This window comes from Agelaius tricolor, unplaced genomic scaffold (assembly GCF_023055355.1).
Source record: "Agelaius tricolor isolate 1412-34295 unplaced genomic scaffold, bAgeTri1.0.p SCAF_55, whole genome shotgun sequence".
NCBI lineage: Eukaryota > Metazoa > Chordata > Aves > Passeriformes > Icteridae > Agelaius > Agelaius tricolor.
The window spans coordinates 1524680-1538364 of NW_027269315.1; the positions used below are offsets into that span (position 1 = coordinate 1524680).

General features: G+C 47.4%; 1 protein-coding gene across 10 annotated transcripts in view; it reads left to right on the plus strand.

Annotated features, from left to right (window-relative positions):
* The first annotated feature begins 2089 nt into the window (after window positions 1-2089).
* The window catches only part of ACVR1B (activin A receptor type 1B), a 33203-nt gene continuing 21607 nt past the window's right edge, over window positions 2090-13685 (plus strand). For all 10 annotated transcript variants that reach the window (XR_011684094.1, XR_011684095.1, XR_011684096.1 and 7 more), the window contains exon 1: window positions 2090-2277. Coding sequence is in view for 1 of the 10 variants with exons in the window: in XM_071456082.1 (XP_071312183.1) it covers window positions 2154-2277 (124 nt within the window). In the remaining 9 variants the exon portion in view is untranslated. The remainder of the gene's footprint in view (window positions 2278-13685) is intronic.

The following is a 13685-nucleotide window of genomic DNA, read 5'->3' on the forward strand; positions in this document are numbered from 1 at the left end:
TTTTGGGGTATTTATCCAGGGTTTGGGGTGGCAGTCTGTCGTTTGGGGTGCTCAAATGGTGGTTTGGGGTGCCAGTCTGTGGTTTGGGGTGTTCTACCCAGAGTTTGGGGTGCTCAGATGGTGGTTTGGGGTGCCAGTCTGTGGTTTGGGGTGTTCTACCCAGGTTATGGGATGCTCAGATGGTGGTTTGGGGTGCTTACCCAGGGTTTGGGGTTCTCAGTCTGTGGTTTGGGGTGCCCTACCAGGGTTTGGGGTGTCAGTCTGTGGTTTGCAGTGCCCTACCAGGGTTTGGAGTGCTCAGCCTGTGGTTTGGGGCACCCTACCCAGAGTTTGGGGTGCTCAGCCTGTGGTTTGGGGTGCCAGTCTGTGGTTTGGGGTGTTCTACCCAGAGTTTGGGGTGCTCAGATGGTGGTTTGGGGTGCCAGTCTGTGGTTTGGGGTGTTCTACCCAGGTTATGGGATGCTCAGATGGTGGTTTGGGGTGCTTACCCAGGGTTTGGGGTTCTCAGTCTGTGGTTTGGGGTGCCCTACCAGGGTTTGGAGTGCTCAGCCTGTGGTTTGGGGCACCCTACCCAGAGTTTGGGGTGCTCAGCCTGTGGTTTGGGGTGCCAGTCTGTGGTTTGGGGTGTTCTACCCAGGGTTTGGGGTGCTCAGTCTGTGGTTTGGGGCACCCTACCCAGAGTTTGGGGTGCTCAGATGGTGGTTTGGGGTGCTCTACCAGGGTTTGGGGTGCTCAGAGGGTGGTTTAGGGTGTTCTACCAGGGTTTGGGGTGCTCAGAGGGTGGTTTGGGGTGCTCTACCAGGGTTTGGAATGCTCAGAGGGTGCTCTGGGGTGCCCTAACCAGAGTTTGGGATGCTGAGCCTGTGGTTTGGGGTGCTCTGCCCAGGTTTGGGGTGCCCTGCCCAGGGTGGCTCAGTGCCTGCCTGCCCCAACACGGCACACACGCTCACTCACACATCAAGCACATACAAATCATGCTTGCACACACAGCCTGCACACCTGCACATGCATCCTGCACACCTGCACACACAAATCATGCTTGCACACACACCCTGCACACCTGCACACACCTGCACACACATCTGCACACATACATCACACACATCTGCACACACACCCTGCACACCTGCACACACAGATCATGCTTGCACACACAACCTGCATTCCTGCACACACACCTACACACATATCCTGCACACCTACACACACACTGTGCACACACATCATGTTTGAACAAATACATCACACATTTGCACACACATCAGACATGGATGCACACATGAACAATGCCTGAGCACACACATTATACACTGTGCACACACATCAGACATGGCTGAACAATGCCTGAACACACACATCACACAGCACACACACATCATGTTTGAACATACAAATCACACGTGTGCACACACACCAGACACAAACAACACCTGAACACATACATCATACACTATGCACACACGGCATGTTTGAATACACACTGTGCACACAAAATCATGTTTGGACACACCAATCACACATGTGCACACACATCATACACAAAAATCACACTCACATATCATACACATATCTCACACACTTATCACACCTGTATCTCACCCATATCACACCTGTATCTCACCCATATCCCACACTTCCCTAATGCATATCTTACACACTTATCACACCCATATCTCACACTTATTTCACACATACCTCACACATCACACACATAAATCTCACGCACTTATCACACCCATCTCACCCATATCACACAGTTATCTCACACATATCTTACACACTTATCACACCCATATCATACTCATATCACACATATCTTACACTTATCCCATACGTATCTCACACATATTTACACACTTACCACACCCGTATCTCTCCCATATCACACACTCATCTCACGCATACCTTACACGCTTATTACACCCATATCATACATATCTCACACTTATCACACACGTATCTCACCCTTATCTCCCCCTTATCTCCCCTCCCCAGCCTGGGGTCCCCTCCCGCTGTCCCCCCCTCCCCTCCCGAGTGCGCACGCGCGGGTTCGCCCCGCCCCCTCCGCTTTAGCCCCGCCCCGGCCCCGCCCCCGCTCCCCCTCCCTCCGGCGCTGCGGCCGCTCCGCTCCGAGGCCGCGGCGCGTCCCCGCCATGGCCGCCCGGGCCCCCCGCTTCCCTCCGGCCCCTCCCGCCGCCCGCCGCTCCCCGCCGATCCCCGCCGCCCTCCTGCCCGTCCTGCTCCTGCTCGTGGCCGGCCCGCTCGGCGGGGCCCGCGGTGAGTGAGCGGCCGCGCCGGACCCGGCCCGCACCGGGCACAACATGGCGGCGCCCCCGCCCCCGCCGTGAGGGGAACGGGGAGGACCGGGGAGGGGTCGTGAGGGGGAGCGAGGAACGATGGAGGGAAGCGAGAGGGAGGCGATGTGGGGAGCTGAGGGCAGCGGGGAGGAAGGGCCGGGGCCTGCCCGAGCCTGGGGGCGGCTGTGGGGCGGGCAGGTGTGGGGTGAGGCCCTGGAGAGGTTTTAGGGTGAGGGAAAGGGGGCGAGAGATGGCTGGGGGTGTGAGGAGGCCCTGAGGAGTTTGGGGGCGGGGAGACACAGGGGTGGGTGTTCCAGGGTGGTGGATCATGGGGTGGGGGAGGCGAGAGGCTTGGAGGTGCCTGGAGGTGCCCCCAAGGCTGCGAGGAGGCTCCTGAGCGGTTTGGGGCGTGGATAGGTGTGGGTGGTTCAGGGTGACAAGAAAGATTTGGGGGTGGGATCTATGGAGGTTAGGGGGTCTGGAAGAAACGGGGATTCTTTAGGCATCAAGGACGTGTGTTGGATGTTTGGGGCTCGCAGGTGGGGTGCGGATAGGGGTGGGTGTTTCAGGGTGAAAGGAAGGATTTGGGGTGGGATCTATGGGGTTAGGGGTTCTGGAAGCAGGGGGGACTCCGAAGGCATCAAGGATGTGTGCTGGATGTTTGGGGGGCATGGATAGGGGTGGGTGTTTCAGGGTTAAGGGAAGGATTTGGGGTGGGATCTATGGGGTTAAGGGTTCTTAAATCAGGGGGGACTCTGAAGGCATCAGGGATGTGTGCTGGATGTTTGGGGGGCATGGATAGGTGTGGGTGTTTCAGGGTAAAGGGAAGGATTTGGGGTGGGATCCGTGGGGTTAGGGGTTCTGGAAGCAGGGGGGACTCTGAAGGCATCAGGGGCGTGTGTTGGGTGTTTGGGGGGTGTGGATAGGTGTGGGTGTTTCAGGGTGAAAATCCATGGGGTTAGGGGTTCTTAAATCGGGGGGACTCTGAAGGCATCAAGGACGTGTGTTGGGTGTTTGGGGGGCATGGATAGGTGTGGGTGTTTCAGGGTGAAGGATTTGGGGTGAGATCTATGGGGTTAAGGGTTCTGGAAGCAGGGGGGACTCTGAAGGCATCAAGGACGTGTGTTGGGTGTTTGGGGGCTCACAGGGGTGTGTGGGTGTTTCAGGGTGAAGGATTTGGGGTGGGATCTATGGGGTTAGGGGTTCTGGAAGCAGAGTGGACTCTGAAGGCATCAAGGACGTGTGTTGGGTGTTTGGGGGGTGTGGATTGGTGTGGGTGTTTCAGGGTGAAGGATTTGGGGTGGGATCTATGGGGTTAAGGGTTCTGGAAGCAGGGGGGACTCTGAAGGCATCAAGGACGTGTGTTGGGTGTTTGGGGGCTCACAGGGGTGTGTGGTTTGTGTGAACCAGAGCTGGTTTGGGGCTTTGTGGGGTGGGGATGTGTTGGGGAGAGGCAGTTGGGGCTGGGGGTGGCTCCCAGTGCTGGGGGTCCTGCAGTGCCAGGGGATGCTCTGAAGAGGCCTGGGCTCCCCTTGGGAGGAGATTTGGGAGCCTTCAGCCTCAGGTTTTGGGAGCTAACGATGGAGATTGGGATTTATGGGTTTCACAGAGGATAGGCTTGGGGGTCTCAGAGGTGTTTTCTGGGCTTGTCACAGAGATGTGGATCAGCCCGAGGTGGGAAGTGCCACCGTGTTGTCGTGGAATTTCTGGAGTTTGTGGCCTCTTCCCCACTGTCCTGTGGCCCATGCTGGGGTGAACTTGGCAGCCCCCCATGCCCCAGAGGTGTGGCTGTACCATCCAGCCCTCTGCAATCTGCACTTTGGGCTTCTAAGGAAACCTTTCCATACCTGAGCTTCTGGAGCAGCTGTAAATATTTGTTTGGAAGGAGGTGAGGGAAGATGAACTCTTTGTCTCTTGTTTGTTCCATGTTGATCCTTTTCCTTTCCCTGGTCCTGCTGCTCATGGGGGAAGAGTGAGAGGTCTCAGCTCTGGGCTTGGGAGGAGCAGGAGGCTCCTTTGGGTTTTTAAGGAAACCTTTCCATACCCTGTTTGGGTTTTTAAGGAACCTTTCCATACCCTGTTTGGTCTATAAGGAAACCTTTCCATACCCTGAGCTTCTGGAGCAGCTGTAAATATTTGTTTGGAAGGAGGTGAGGGAAGATGAACTCTTTGTGTTTCGGTTGTTTGCTCTGTGTTGATCCTTTTCCTTTCCCTGGTCCTGCTGCTCATGGAGGAAGAGTGAGAGGTCTCAGCTCTGGGTTTGGGAGGAGCAGGAGGCTCCTTTGGGCTTTTAAGGGAACCTTTCCATACCCTGTTTGGGCTTTTAAGGGAACCTTTCCATACCCTGTTTGGGCTTTTAAGGGAACCTTTCCATACCCTGTTTGGGTTTTTAAGGAAACCTTTCCATACCTTGAGCTTCTGGAGCAGCTGTAAATATTTGTTTAGAAGGAGATGAGGGAGGAAGAGCTCTTTGTGTTTCGGTTGTTTGCTCTGTGTTGATCCTTTTCCTTTCCCTGGTCCTGCTGCTCATGGGGGAAGAGTGAGAGGTCTCAGCTCTGGGCTTGGGAGGAGCAGGAGGCTCCTTTGGGCTTTCATTTATGGAAAGGAAACCTTTCCATACCCTGTTTGGGCTATAAGGAAACCTTTCCATACCCTGAGCTTCTGGAGCAGCTGTAAATATTTGTTTGGAAGGAGGTGAGGGAAGATGAACTCTTTGTGTTTCGGTTGTTTGCTCTGTGTTGATCCTTTTCCTTTCCCTGGTCCTTCTGCTCATGGGGGAAGAGTGAGAGCTCTCAGCTCTGGGGTCGGGAGGAGCAGGAGGCTCCTTTGGGCTTTTAAGGGAACCTTTCCATACCCTGTTTGGGTTTTTAAGGAAACCTTTCCATACCCTGTTTGGGCTTTTAAGGAACCTTTCCATACCCTGTGTGGGCTTTTAAGGAAACCTTTCCATACCCTGTGTGGGCTTTTAAGGAAACCTTTCCATACCCTGAGCTTCTGGAGCAGCTGTAAATATTTGTTTGGAAGGAGGTGAGGGAAGATGAACTCTTTGTCTCTTGTTTGTTCCATGTTGATCCTTTTCCTTTCCCTGGTCCTGCTGCTCGTGGGGGAAGAGTGAGAGCTCTCAGCTCTGGGCTTGGGAGGAGCAGGAGGCTCCTTTGGGCTTTCATTTATGGAAAGGAAACCTTTCCATACCCTGTTTGGGCTATAAGGAAACCTTTCCATACCCTGAGCTTCTGGAGCAGCTGTAAATATTTGTTTGGAAGGAGGTGAGGGAAGATGAACTCTTTGTCTCTTGTTTGTTCCGTGTTGATCCTTTTCCTTTCCCTGGTCCTGCTGCTCATGGGGGAAGAGTGAGAGCTCTCAGCTCTGGGCTTGGGAGGAGCAGGAGGCTCCTTTTGGGCTTTTAAGGGAACCTTTCCATGCCCTGTGTGGGCTTTTAAGGGAACCTTTCCATACCCTGTTTGGGCTATAAGGAAACCTTTCCATACCTGAGCTTCTGGAGCAGCTGTAAATATTTGTTTGGAAGGAGGTGAGGGAAGATGAACTCTTTGTGTCTCTTGTTTGCTCTGTGTTGATCCTTTTCCTTTCCCTGGTCCTGCTGCTCATGGGGGAAGAGTGAGAGCTCTCAGCTCTGGGGTCGGGAGGAGCAGGAGGCTCCTTTGGGCTTTCATTTATGGAAAGGAAACCTTTCCATACCCTGTTTGGGCTATAAGGAAACCTTTCCATACCCTGAGCTTCTGGAGCAGCTGTAAATATTTGTTTGGAAGGAGGTGAGGGAGGAAGAGCTCTTTGTGTCTCTTGTTTGTTCCATGTTGATCCTTTTCCTTTCCCTGGTCCTGCTGCTCATGGGGGAAGAGTGAGAGGTCTCAGCTCTGGGCTTGGGAGGAGCAGGAGGCTCCTTTGGGTTTTTAAGGAAACCTTTCCATACCCTGTTTGGGCTATAAGGAAACCTTTCCATACCCTGAGCTTCTGGAGCAGCTGTAAATATTTGTTTGGAAGGAGGTGAGGGAAGATGAACTCTTTGTGTTTCGGTTGTTTGCTCTGTGTTGATCCTTTTCCTTTCCCTGGTCCTGCTGCTCATGGAGGAAGAGTGAGAGGTCTCAGCTCTGGGTTTGGGAGGAGCAGGAGGCTCCTTTGGGCTTTTAAGGGAACCTTTCCATACCCTGTTTGGGCTATAAGGAAACCTTTCCATACCCTGAGCTTCTGGAGCAGCTGTAAATATTTGTTTGGAAGGAGGTGAGGGAGGAAGAACTCTTTGTGTCTCTTGTTTGCTCTGTGTTGATCCTTTTCCTTTCCCTGGTCCTGCTGCTCATGGGGGAAGAGTGAGAGGTCTCAGCTCTGGGCCTGGGAGGAGCAGGAGGATTCTGCTGCAGGTTTGGGACAAACAGAGGATATCAACTCCAGTTTTAGGAAGGAAATTGATTTGGGATGAACTGGAGGAAAGATTTTCCCAGAGGAAAACCTCTTGAGTGAACATCTCTGGGGACAGAGCATGGGCTGGTGGCCACTCGTGTTCAGGGCTTCCCAGAGCAGCCCAGCTCTGTGGCCGTGGAGGTGATCACTGTTGTGGAACTCAGGGACCTGTTCTGACACGTTCCACTCTGGAATATTTTTCTCCTCCCCAACCTCTCACCGTTTGTGCTCTGCATTCCCACCTGACGGTCGAGGGTAATAACTCTGTGTGTGTGTGTGTGTGTGTGCAGATCTGGGCTTGTTAGAGCACACAAAATGGCTTCAAAGCTCACCTGGGCAGCAGGTGAGGCTTTACCTGGGAGTTTCTGGAATTTGGGGATAGAAAGGAGCTGTTGGGAGGAGAGCAGCTGTGTTTTGGTGGAACCCCAGCCTTACAAGGGTGTTTCAGCTCCTCTGTGCTAAGCGGCAGAGCAGGATCAGATCAGACTCGTGGCACGGCTGTTTTCAGGCTTTCACTTAGCTAAAACCCGGTGTTTATTAAAAAAAAAATCCTAATTAATAAACAGGAAAAGCCCAATTGACTGTCCAAATCCCCTGGAAACTCGGCGACTCGCGGTGCCTTTGATTTTGGCCTCTACGAGTGCTGATTGTTTCCGCTTTGATTCCGTGCAAGGTGTGAGCTCAGCCTGGGCTGGAGGGAGCTGCACTCATGGAATGAGGCACAGGGATCACCCTGGGAATTGTTCCCTGCTCCAGCAGCCACCGTGCGCCTTGGAATGCAGGGGCTGCCCTCGCTATTGTGCTTCATAGCAGAGATTTAACAGCTACTTATTTCGGGAAAGGCTGGGGAAAAAAAAAATCTGAATTTCTGCAGGGCTGGAGAGGCAGGAATCTCTGTTCCTGTGCACACAGCAGTCCCTTGGTGCCTTCTCAAAAAAAAAAAACCAAAAAAAAGGGAAATAATCAAGGAAAATCAACTTAAAAAAAAAAAAAGGGAAATCATCTTAAGAAAAGAAAGGAAAATAATCTTAAAAAAAAGGAAAATAATCTTAAAAAAAGGAAAATAATCTTTAAAAAAGAAAGGAAAAATAATCAAGGAAAATAATCTTAAAAAAAAGGGAAATAATCTTAAAAAAAGAAAGGAAAATAATCAAGGAAAATAATCTTAAAAAATAAAAGGGAAATAATCCAGGAAAATAATCTTAAAAAAAAAAAGGAAAATAATCTTAAAAAAAGAAAGGGAAATAATCAAGGAAAATAATCTTGAAAAAAAAAGGAAAATAATCTTAAGAAAAAAGGGAAATAATCAAGGAAAATAATCTTAAGAAAAAAGGGAAATAATCAAGGAAAATAATCTTAAAAAAAAAGGAAAATAATCTTAAAAAAAGGGAAATAATCAAGGAAAATAATCTTAAAAAAAGGAAAATAATCTTAAGAAAAAAGGGAAATAATCAAGGAAAATAATCTTAAAAAAAGGGAAATAATCAAGGAAAATAATCTTAAAAAAAGAAAAAGGGAAATAATTAAGGAAAATAATCTTTAGAAAAAAGGGAAAAAAAGGGAAATAATCAAGGAAAATAATCTTAAAAAAAGAAAGGGAAATAATCAAGGAAAATAATCTTTAAAAAAAGGAAAATAATCTTAAAAAAAAAGGGAAATAATCAAAGGAAATAATCTTTAAAAAAACAAGGGAAATAATCAATCTTTAAAAAAAAAAGAAAATAATCTTAAAAAAAAAGGGAAATTATCAAGGAAAATAATCTTTAAAAAAAAAGAAAATAATCTTTAAAAAACAAGGAAAATAATCAATCTTTAAAAAAAAAAAGGAAAATAATCAAGGCTCCTTTGCAGAGGGGTGTTGCAGGTCGGTTTTGCTTGAAATAAATCAAAAACCCACCCTGGGGGAATAATTTTGGGGCAGCAGATTTTATTATTAACACCACCTGCTTCAAATATTTACCCAGTTAAATCAGGCAAGCTCTGCTTGAGATCCCCAAGTTCTATCCTACAACTTTCCAAGAAAGCCTTTCCCTGACTGGAAATTACAACCAGTGTCCAACAAACATTCTTGAACTCGTCCAGCTCCTTGGCCAGACAGCTTGGGTTGGTTTTTGCTTTTGTGATTTGTTGATTTTTTGGGGTTTTTTTGTGCTTTTCCCTGCCAGCAGCGGATGCTCCGGAAGCGGCCGTTGCGAAAGGAGCCCGGTCCAACGTCAGCTCTGTCAGCAGCAAGCAAAGTTCACTGGGTGGTGACAGGGGGAATGTGTCCTGCCCTGGGCACAGCAGGCAGCAATTGCTTCTCTGGTTTATAGGGATGAAATTCTGCCTGAAAACTCCTTATTTAAGCTCCTGGTTCTCAGCTACCTTGTGCTTCTCACTGTTTATTTCTTTTTATTTCAGTAGAAAAAACAGAGCCTTCCCTGTATTTTAAATCCTCTTGATAAAGTCTCACTGCTTTTTGTGGCCTTCTTGGGAGCGTGGCTTGCTGGGTGTGGGAATGTTGACCACATATTAAACAATTTCCACTCTGGAAAAGCCTGAGAAAAGCCAGGATGGGTCTGAAGTGTTGTTGCTAAACGTGGGCATCAGGTGTGCAGGGTGTGTGTGGTCTCTTGGCTCCTAAATTGGTTTCCTGACCAGTTAAAACACAAAATAGCTGAGCCCAGAGAGGGAATGGGGAGCTCTGTGTGTCCTGTGCTGGGTGTAAGAGCAACAGCAGAAACATCGAGGCTTCTTCTAATTAACCCTTTAATGATGAGGCTCCTGTCACTTCCTAAGTGTTGTTGCTAAACGTGGGCATCAGGTGTGCAGGGTGTGTGTGGTCTCTTGGCTCTAAACTGCTTTCCTGACAAGCTAAAACCCAAAATAGCTGAGCCCAGAGAGGGAATGGGGAGCTCTGTGTCCCCAGAGCAACAGCAGAAACATCAAGGCTTCTTCTAATTAACCCCTTAATGATGAGGCTCCTGTCACTTCCTAAGTGTTGTTGATAAAGGGGGGCATCAGGTGTGTAGGGTGTTCTTCCCCAGCACCAGTCTGTGTGGTCTCTTGGCTCCTAAACTGCTTTCCTGACCAGTTAAAACACAAAATAGCTGAGCCCAGAGAGGGAATGGGGAGCTCTGTGTGTCCTGTGCTGGGTGTAAGAGCAGCAGCAGAAACATCAAGGCTTCTTCTAATTAACCCCTTAATGATGAGGCTCCTGTCAATTCCTAAGTGTTGATAAACGTGGGCATCAGGTGTGCAGGGTGTGTGTGGTCTCTTGGCTCCTAAATTGGTTTCCTGACCAGTTAAAACACAAAATAGCTGAGCCCAGAGAGGGAATGGGGAGCTCTGTGTCCGTGTGCTGGGTGTAAGAGCAACAGCAGAAACATCAATTAACTTCATCAACTTCTAATTAACCCCTTAATGATGAGGCTCCTGTCAATTCCTAAGTGTGGTTGATAAACGTGGGCATCAGGTGTGCAGGGTGTGTGTGGTCTCTTGGCTCTAAACTGCTTTCCTGACCAGTTAAAACATAAAATAGCTGAGCCCAGAGAGGGAATGGGGAGCTCTGTGTCCCCAGAGCAACAGCAGAAACATCGAGGCTTCTTCTAATTAACCCCTTAATGATGAGGCTCCTGTCACTTCCTAAGTGTTGTTGATAAAGGGGGGCATCAGGTGTGTAGGGTGTTCTTCCCCAGCACCAGTCTGTGTGGTCTCTTGGCTCCTAAACTGCTTTCCTGACCAGTTAAAACACAAAATAGCTGAGCCCAGAGAGGGAATGGGGAGCTCTGTGTCCTGTGCTGGGTGTAAGAGCAGCAGCAGAAACATCAAGGCTTCTTCTAATTAACCCCTTAATGATGAGGCTCCTGTCAATTCCTAAGTGTTGATAAACGTGGGCATCAGGTGTGCAGGGTGTGTGTGGTCTCTTGGCTCCTAAATTGGTTTCCTGACCAGTTAAAACACAAAATAGCTGAGCCCAGAGAGGGAATGGGGAGCTCTGTGTCCCCAAAGCAGCAGCAGAAACATCAAGGCTTCTTCTAATTAACCCCTTAATGATGAGGCTCCTGTCAATTCCTTATTTACAGTTCATTCAGAAGCTCTTTTGTGCTCCTGGAGTAGATGCAGGGAAAGTTCTGCACTTTAAAGCCACATTCTTCCTGCCTCCTTTATTATTTTTTTTTTAATTCTTTTTTCCATTTCGTGGGTTTTTCTTGTCAGCCCTGCTGCCTTCACGTCAGGTCCAGCCTGTGCCAGGGGACTGCAGCCAGCTCAAAGAAGTTGAAACTCTTCCTTCCAACTTGAAATATCCCAGGATAATGCTTAGTTTCTGGATGCCTTGCTTTAAAGTGCTTTGTTTTTTTCACAGTGCTTTGCAGCTGATTTTAACTCTGTTTTGTGCAGCAGCAGTGGGTCAGTAAATACCATAAGCAGCAAAGAGAAAAGTTTTGGTTCCAAACAGGAGGAGAAATTGGAAGGGAAATGAGAAGTGGGGAAGGTGCTTGAGGTGGTGGTGCTGTACCTGTGGAAGGGCTCCTTTCTCCAGCTCCTCAGTGAGGAATGGGCAGGGACAGCATCCAGAGCTGGCCTAACACTGGATTTGGAGGCACTGAGTGAAGCTGAGCTGGCTCTGGGTTTGGAGGGGACACCTGGGGAGCCACTTTGGACTGGAGTTTATCCCAGCAAGGGGTGGAGGATCCCACTGGGGACACCAAGCAGGTGAATATGGGTGTGAAGGGCCAGCAGGGTGATCAGAGGGATGATGGAGCACCTTGAGGTGAGGAAAGGATGGGAGGATTGGGATTGTCCAGCATGGAGAACAGAAGCTTTGGGCTGACCTGATTGTGGCCTTTGTAGTATTTGAAGGGAGTCTGCAAAGAAAAAAGGGGGGAGAATCTTTGCAAGGAGCTCCAGGACAAGAGGGAATGGTTTCCCAGTGCCAGAGGGCAGGGCCAGGTGAGATTTTGGCAAGAAATTCCTCCCTGGGAGGGTGGGAAGGCCCTGGCACAGAGGAGCTGGGGCTGCCCCTTCTGTGGAAGTGTCCAAGGCCAGGTTGGAGGGGGCTTGGAGCCACCTGAGAGAGTGGAAAATGTCCCTGCTGATGGCAGTGGGGTGGAACAAAATGAGCTTTAAGGTCCCTTCCAACCCAAGGCATTCCAGGATTCCATGAGAATATAATGGAATAATAATATTCCATGAGAATATCATGGAATAATAATATTCCATGAGAATATAATGGAATAATAACATTCCATGAGAATATAATGGAATAACAATATTCCATGAGAATATAATGGAATAATAACATTCCATGAGAATATAATGGAATGATAATATAATGGAATAATAACATTCCATGAAAATATAATGGAATGATAACATTCCATGAGAATATAATGGAATAATAATATTCCATGAGAATATAATGGAATTATAATATAATGGATTCATAATATTCCATGAGAATATAATGGAATAATAACATTCCATGAGAATATAATGGAATAATAATGTTCCATGAGAATATAATGGAATAATAATATTCCATGAGAATATAATGGAATAATAACATTCCATGAGAATATAATGGATTCATAATATTCCATGAGAATATAATGGAATGATAATATAATGGATTCATAATATTCCATGAGAATATAATGGAATGATAATATAATAGAATGATAATATTCCATGAGAATATAATGGAATGAGAATATAATGGAATAATAACATTCCATGAGAATATAATGGAATAATAACATTCCATGAGAATATAATGGAATGATAATATAATGGAATAATAATATTCCATGAGAGTATAATGGAATGATAATATAATGGAATAATAATATTCCATGAGAATATAATGGAATGATAATATAATGGAATAATAACATTCCATGAGAATATAATGGAATAATAACATTCCATGAGAATAACATTCCATGATAATATAATGGAATAACAATATTCCATGATAATATAATGGAATTATAATATAATGGAATAATAACATTCCATGAGAATATAATGGAATAATAATATTCCATGAGAATATAATGGAATGAGAATATAATGGAATAATAATATTCCATGAGAATATAATGGAATAATAACATTCCATGAGAATATAATGGGAAGCAAATCTTGGTTCTTTCAGTCCTTCATCCCAGGGCTCAGTGTCCCTCATCATTGCCTCTGGAGGGGTTCTGGCTGTTTCCTTGGAGCTCTGCTCCTTTATCCAGCTGGACAAGGAGCACACAGGCACTGCTGGGCACACCTGGGCTCCCTCAGCACAAATTCCTGACCCTGTGGCATCCAGGTTGCTCTTTTTTATTTTGGCCCAGCACACAGGCAGACACTGCCAGGTATTTCTTTCTTCCAAGCATGTTTACACACGTCCCTCTTCATTAAAGCATCCAAAGAAGCTCCCAAACCAATTGTTGCCCATTTCTGTTGCTGAAATTATTCTGCTGCAGCATGAAACTGCTGCTCCCAGAGTGGGGCTCATTAAGTTTGGTGCTGCACAAAGACAAAATCAACTGTTCCCTCAAAGTCAGGGGAATCATTCTTTCAGCCTCGATTCAAATTGTTGAAAAAGAACAGCAGCTACAATCCCTGCAAAAAAAAAAAAAAACAAAAAAAAATCTGTTTGTCTGGTAAATACGTGGGTGGTTATTGGCAATTTTATCAATGATCATCTTCAGGTTAATGATCCTCATCCATATTGATCAGGGAGAGTTCAGCCCTGAGCAAATGGCATCTTCCTTAGGCACAGCTTTGGGAGATGCTGGAAAATGTATTCCTAAAGGTGGTTAACACCATGGCAGGAGATTCTGCTGGGAAACTTTCCCCTGTCTTGCTGCAGAGACATCTTGACACATGCAACTCTGGGTGAGAATAAATCCCTGCAAAATGAGCTGGGAGAGTTGCTGGGAAAGGAGGAGAAATGTTCTGTGCCTGTCAGAGCTCAGTGTTTGAGCCTCCCTGGAGCAC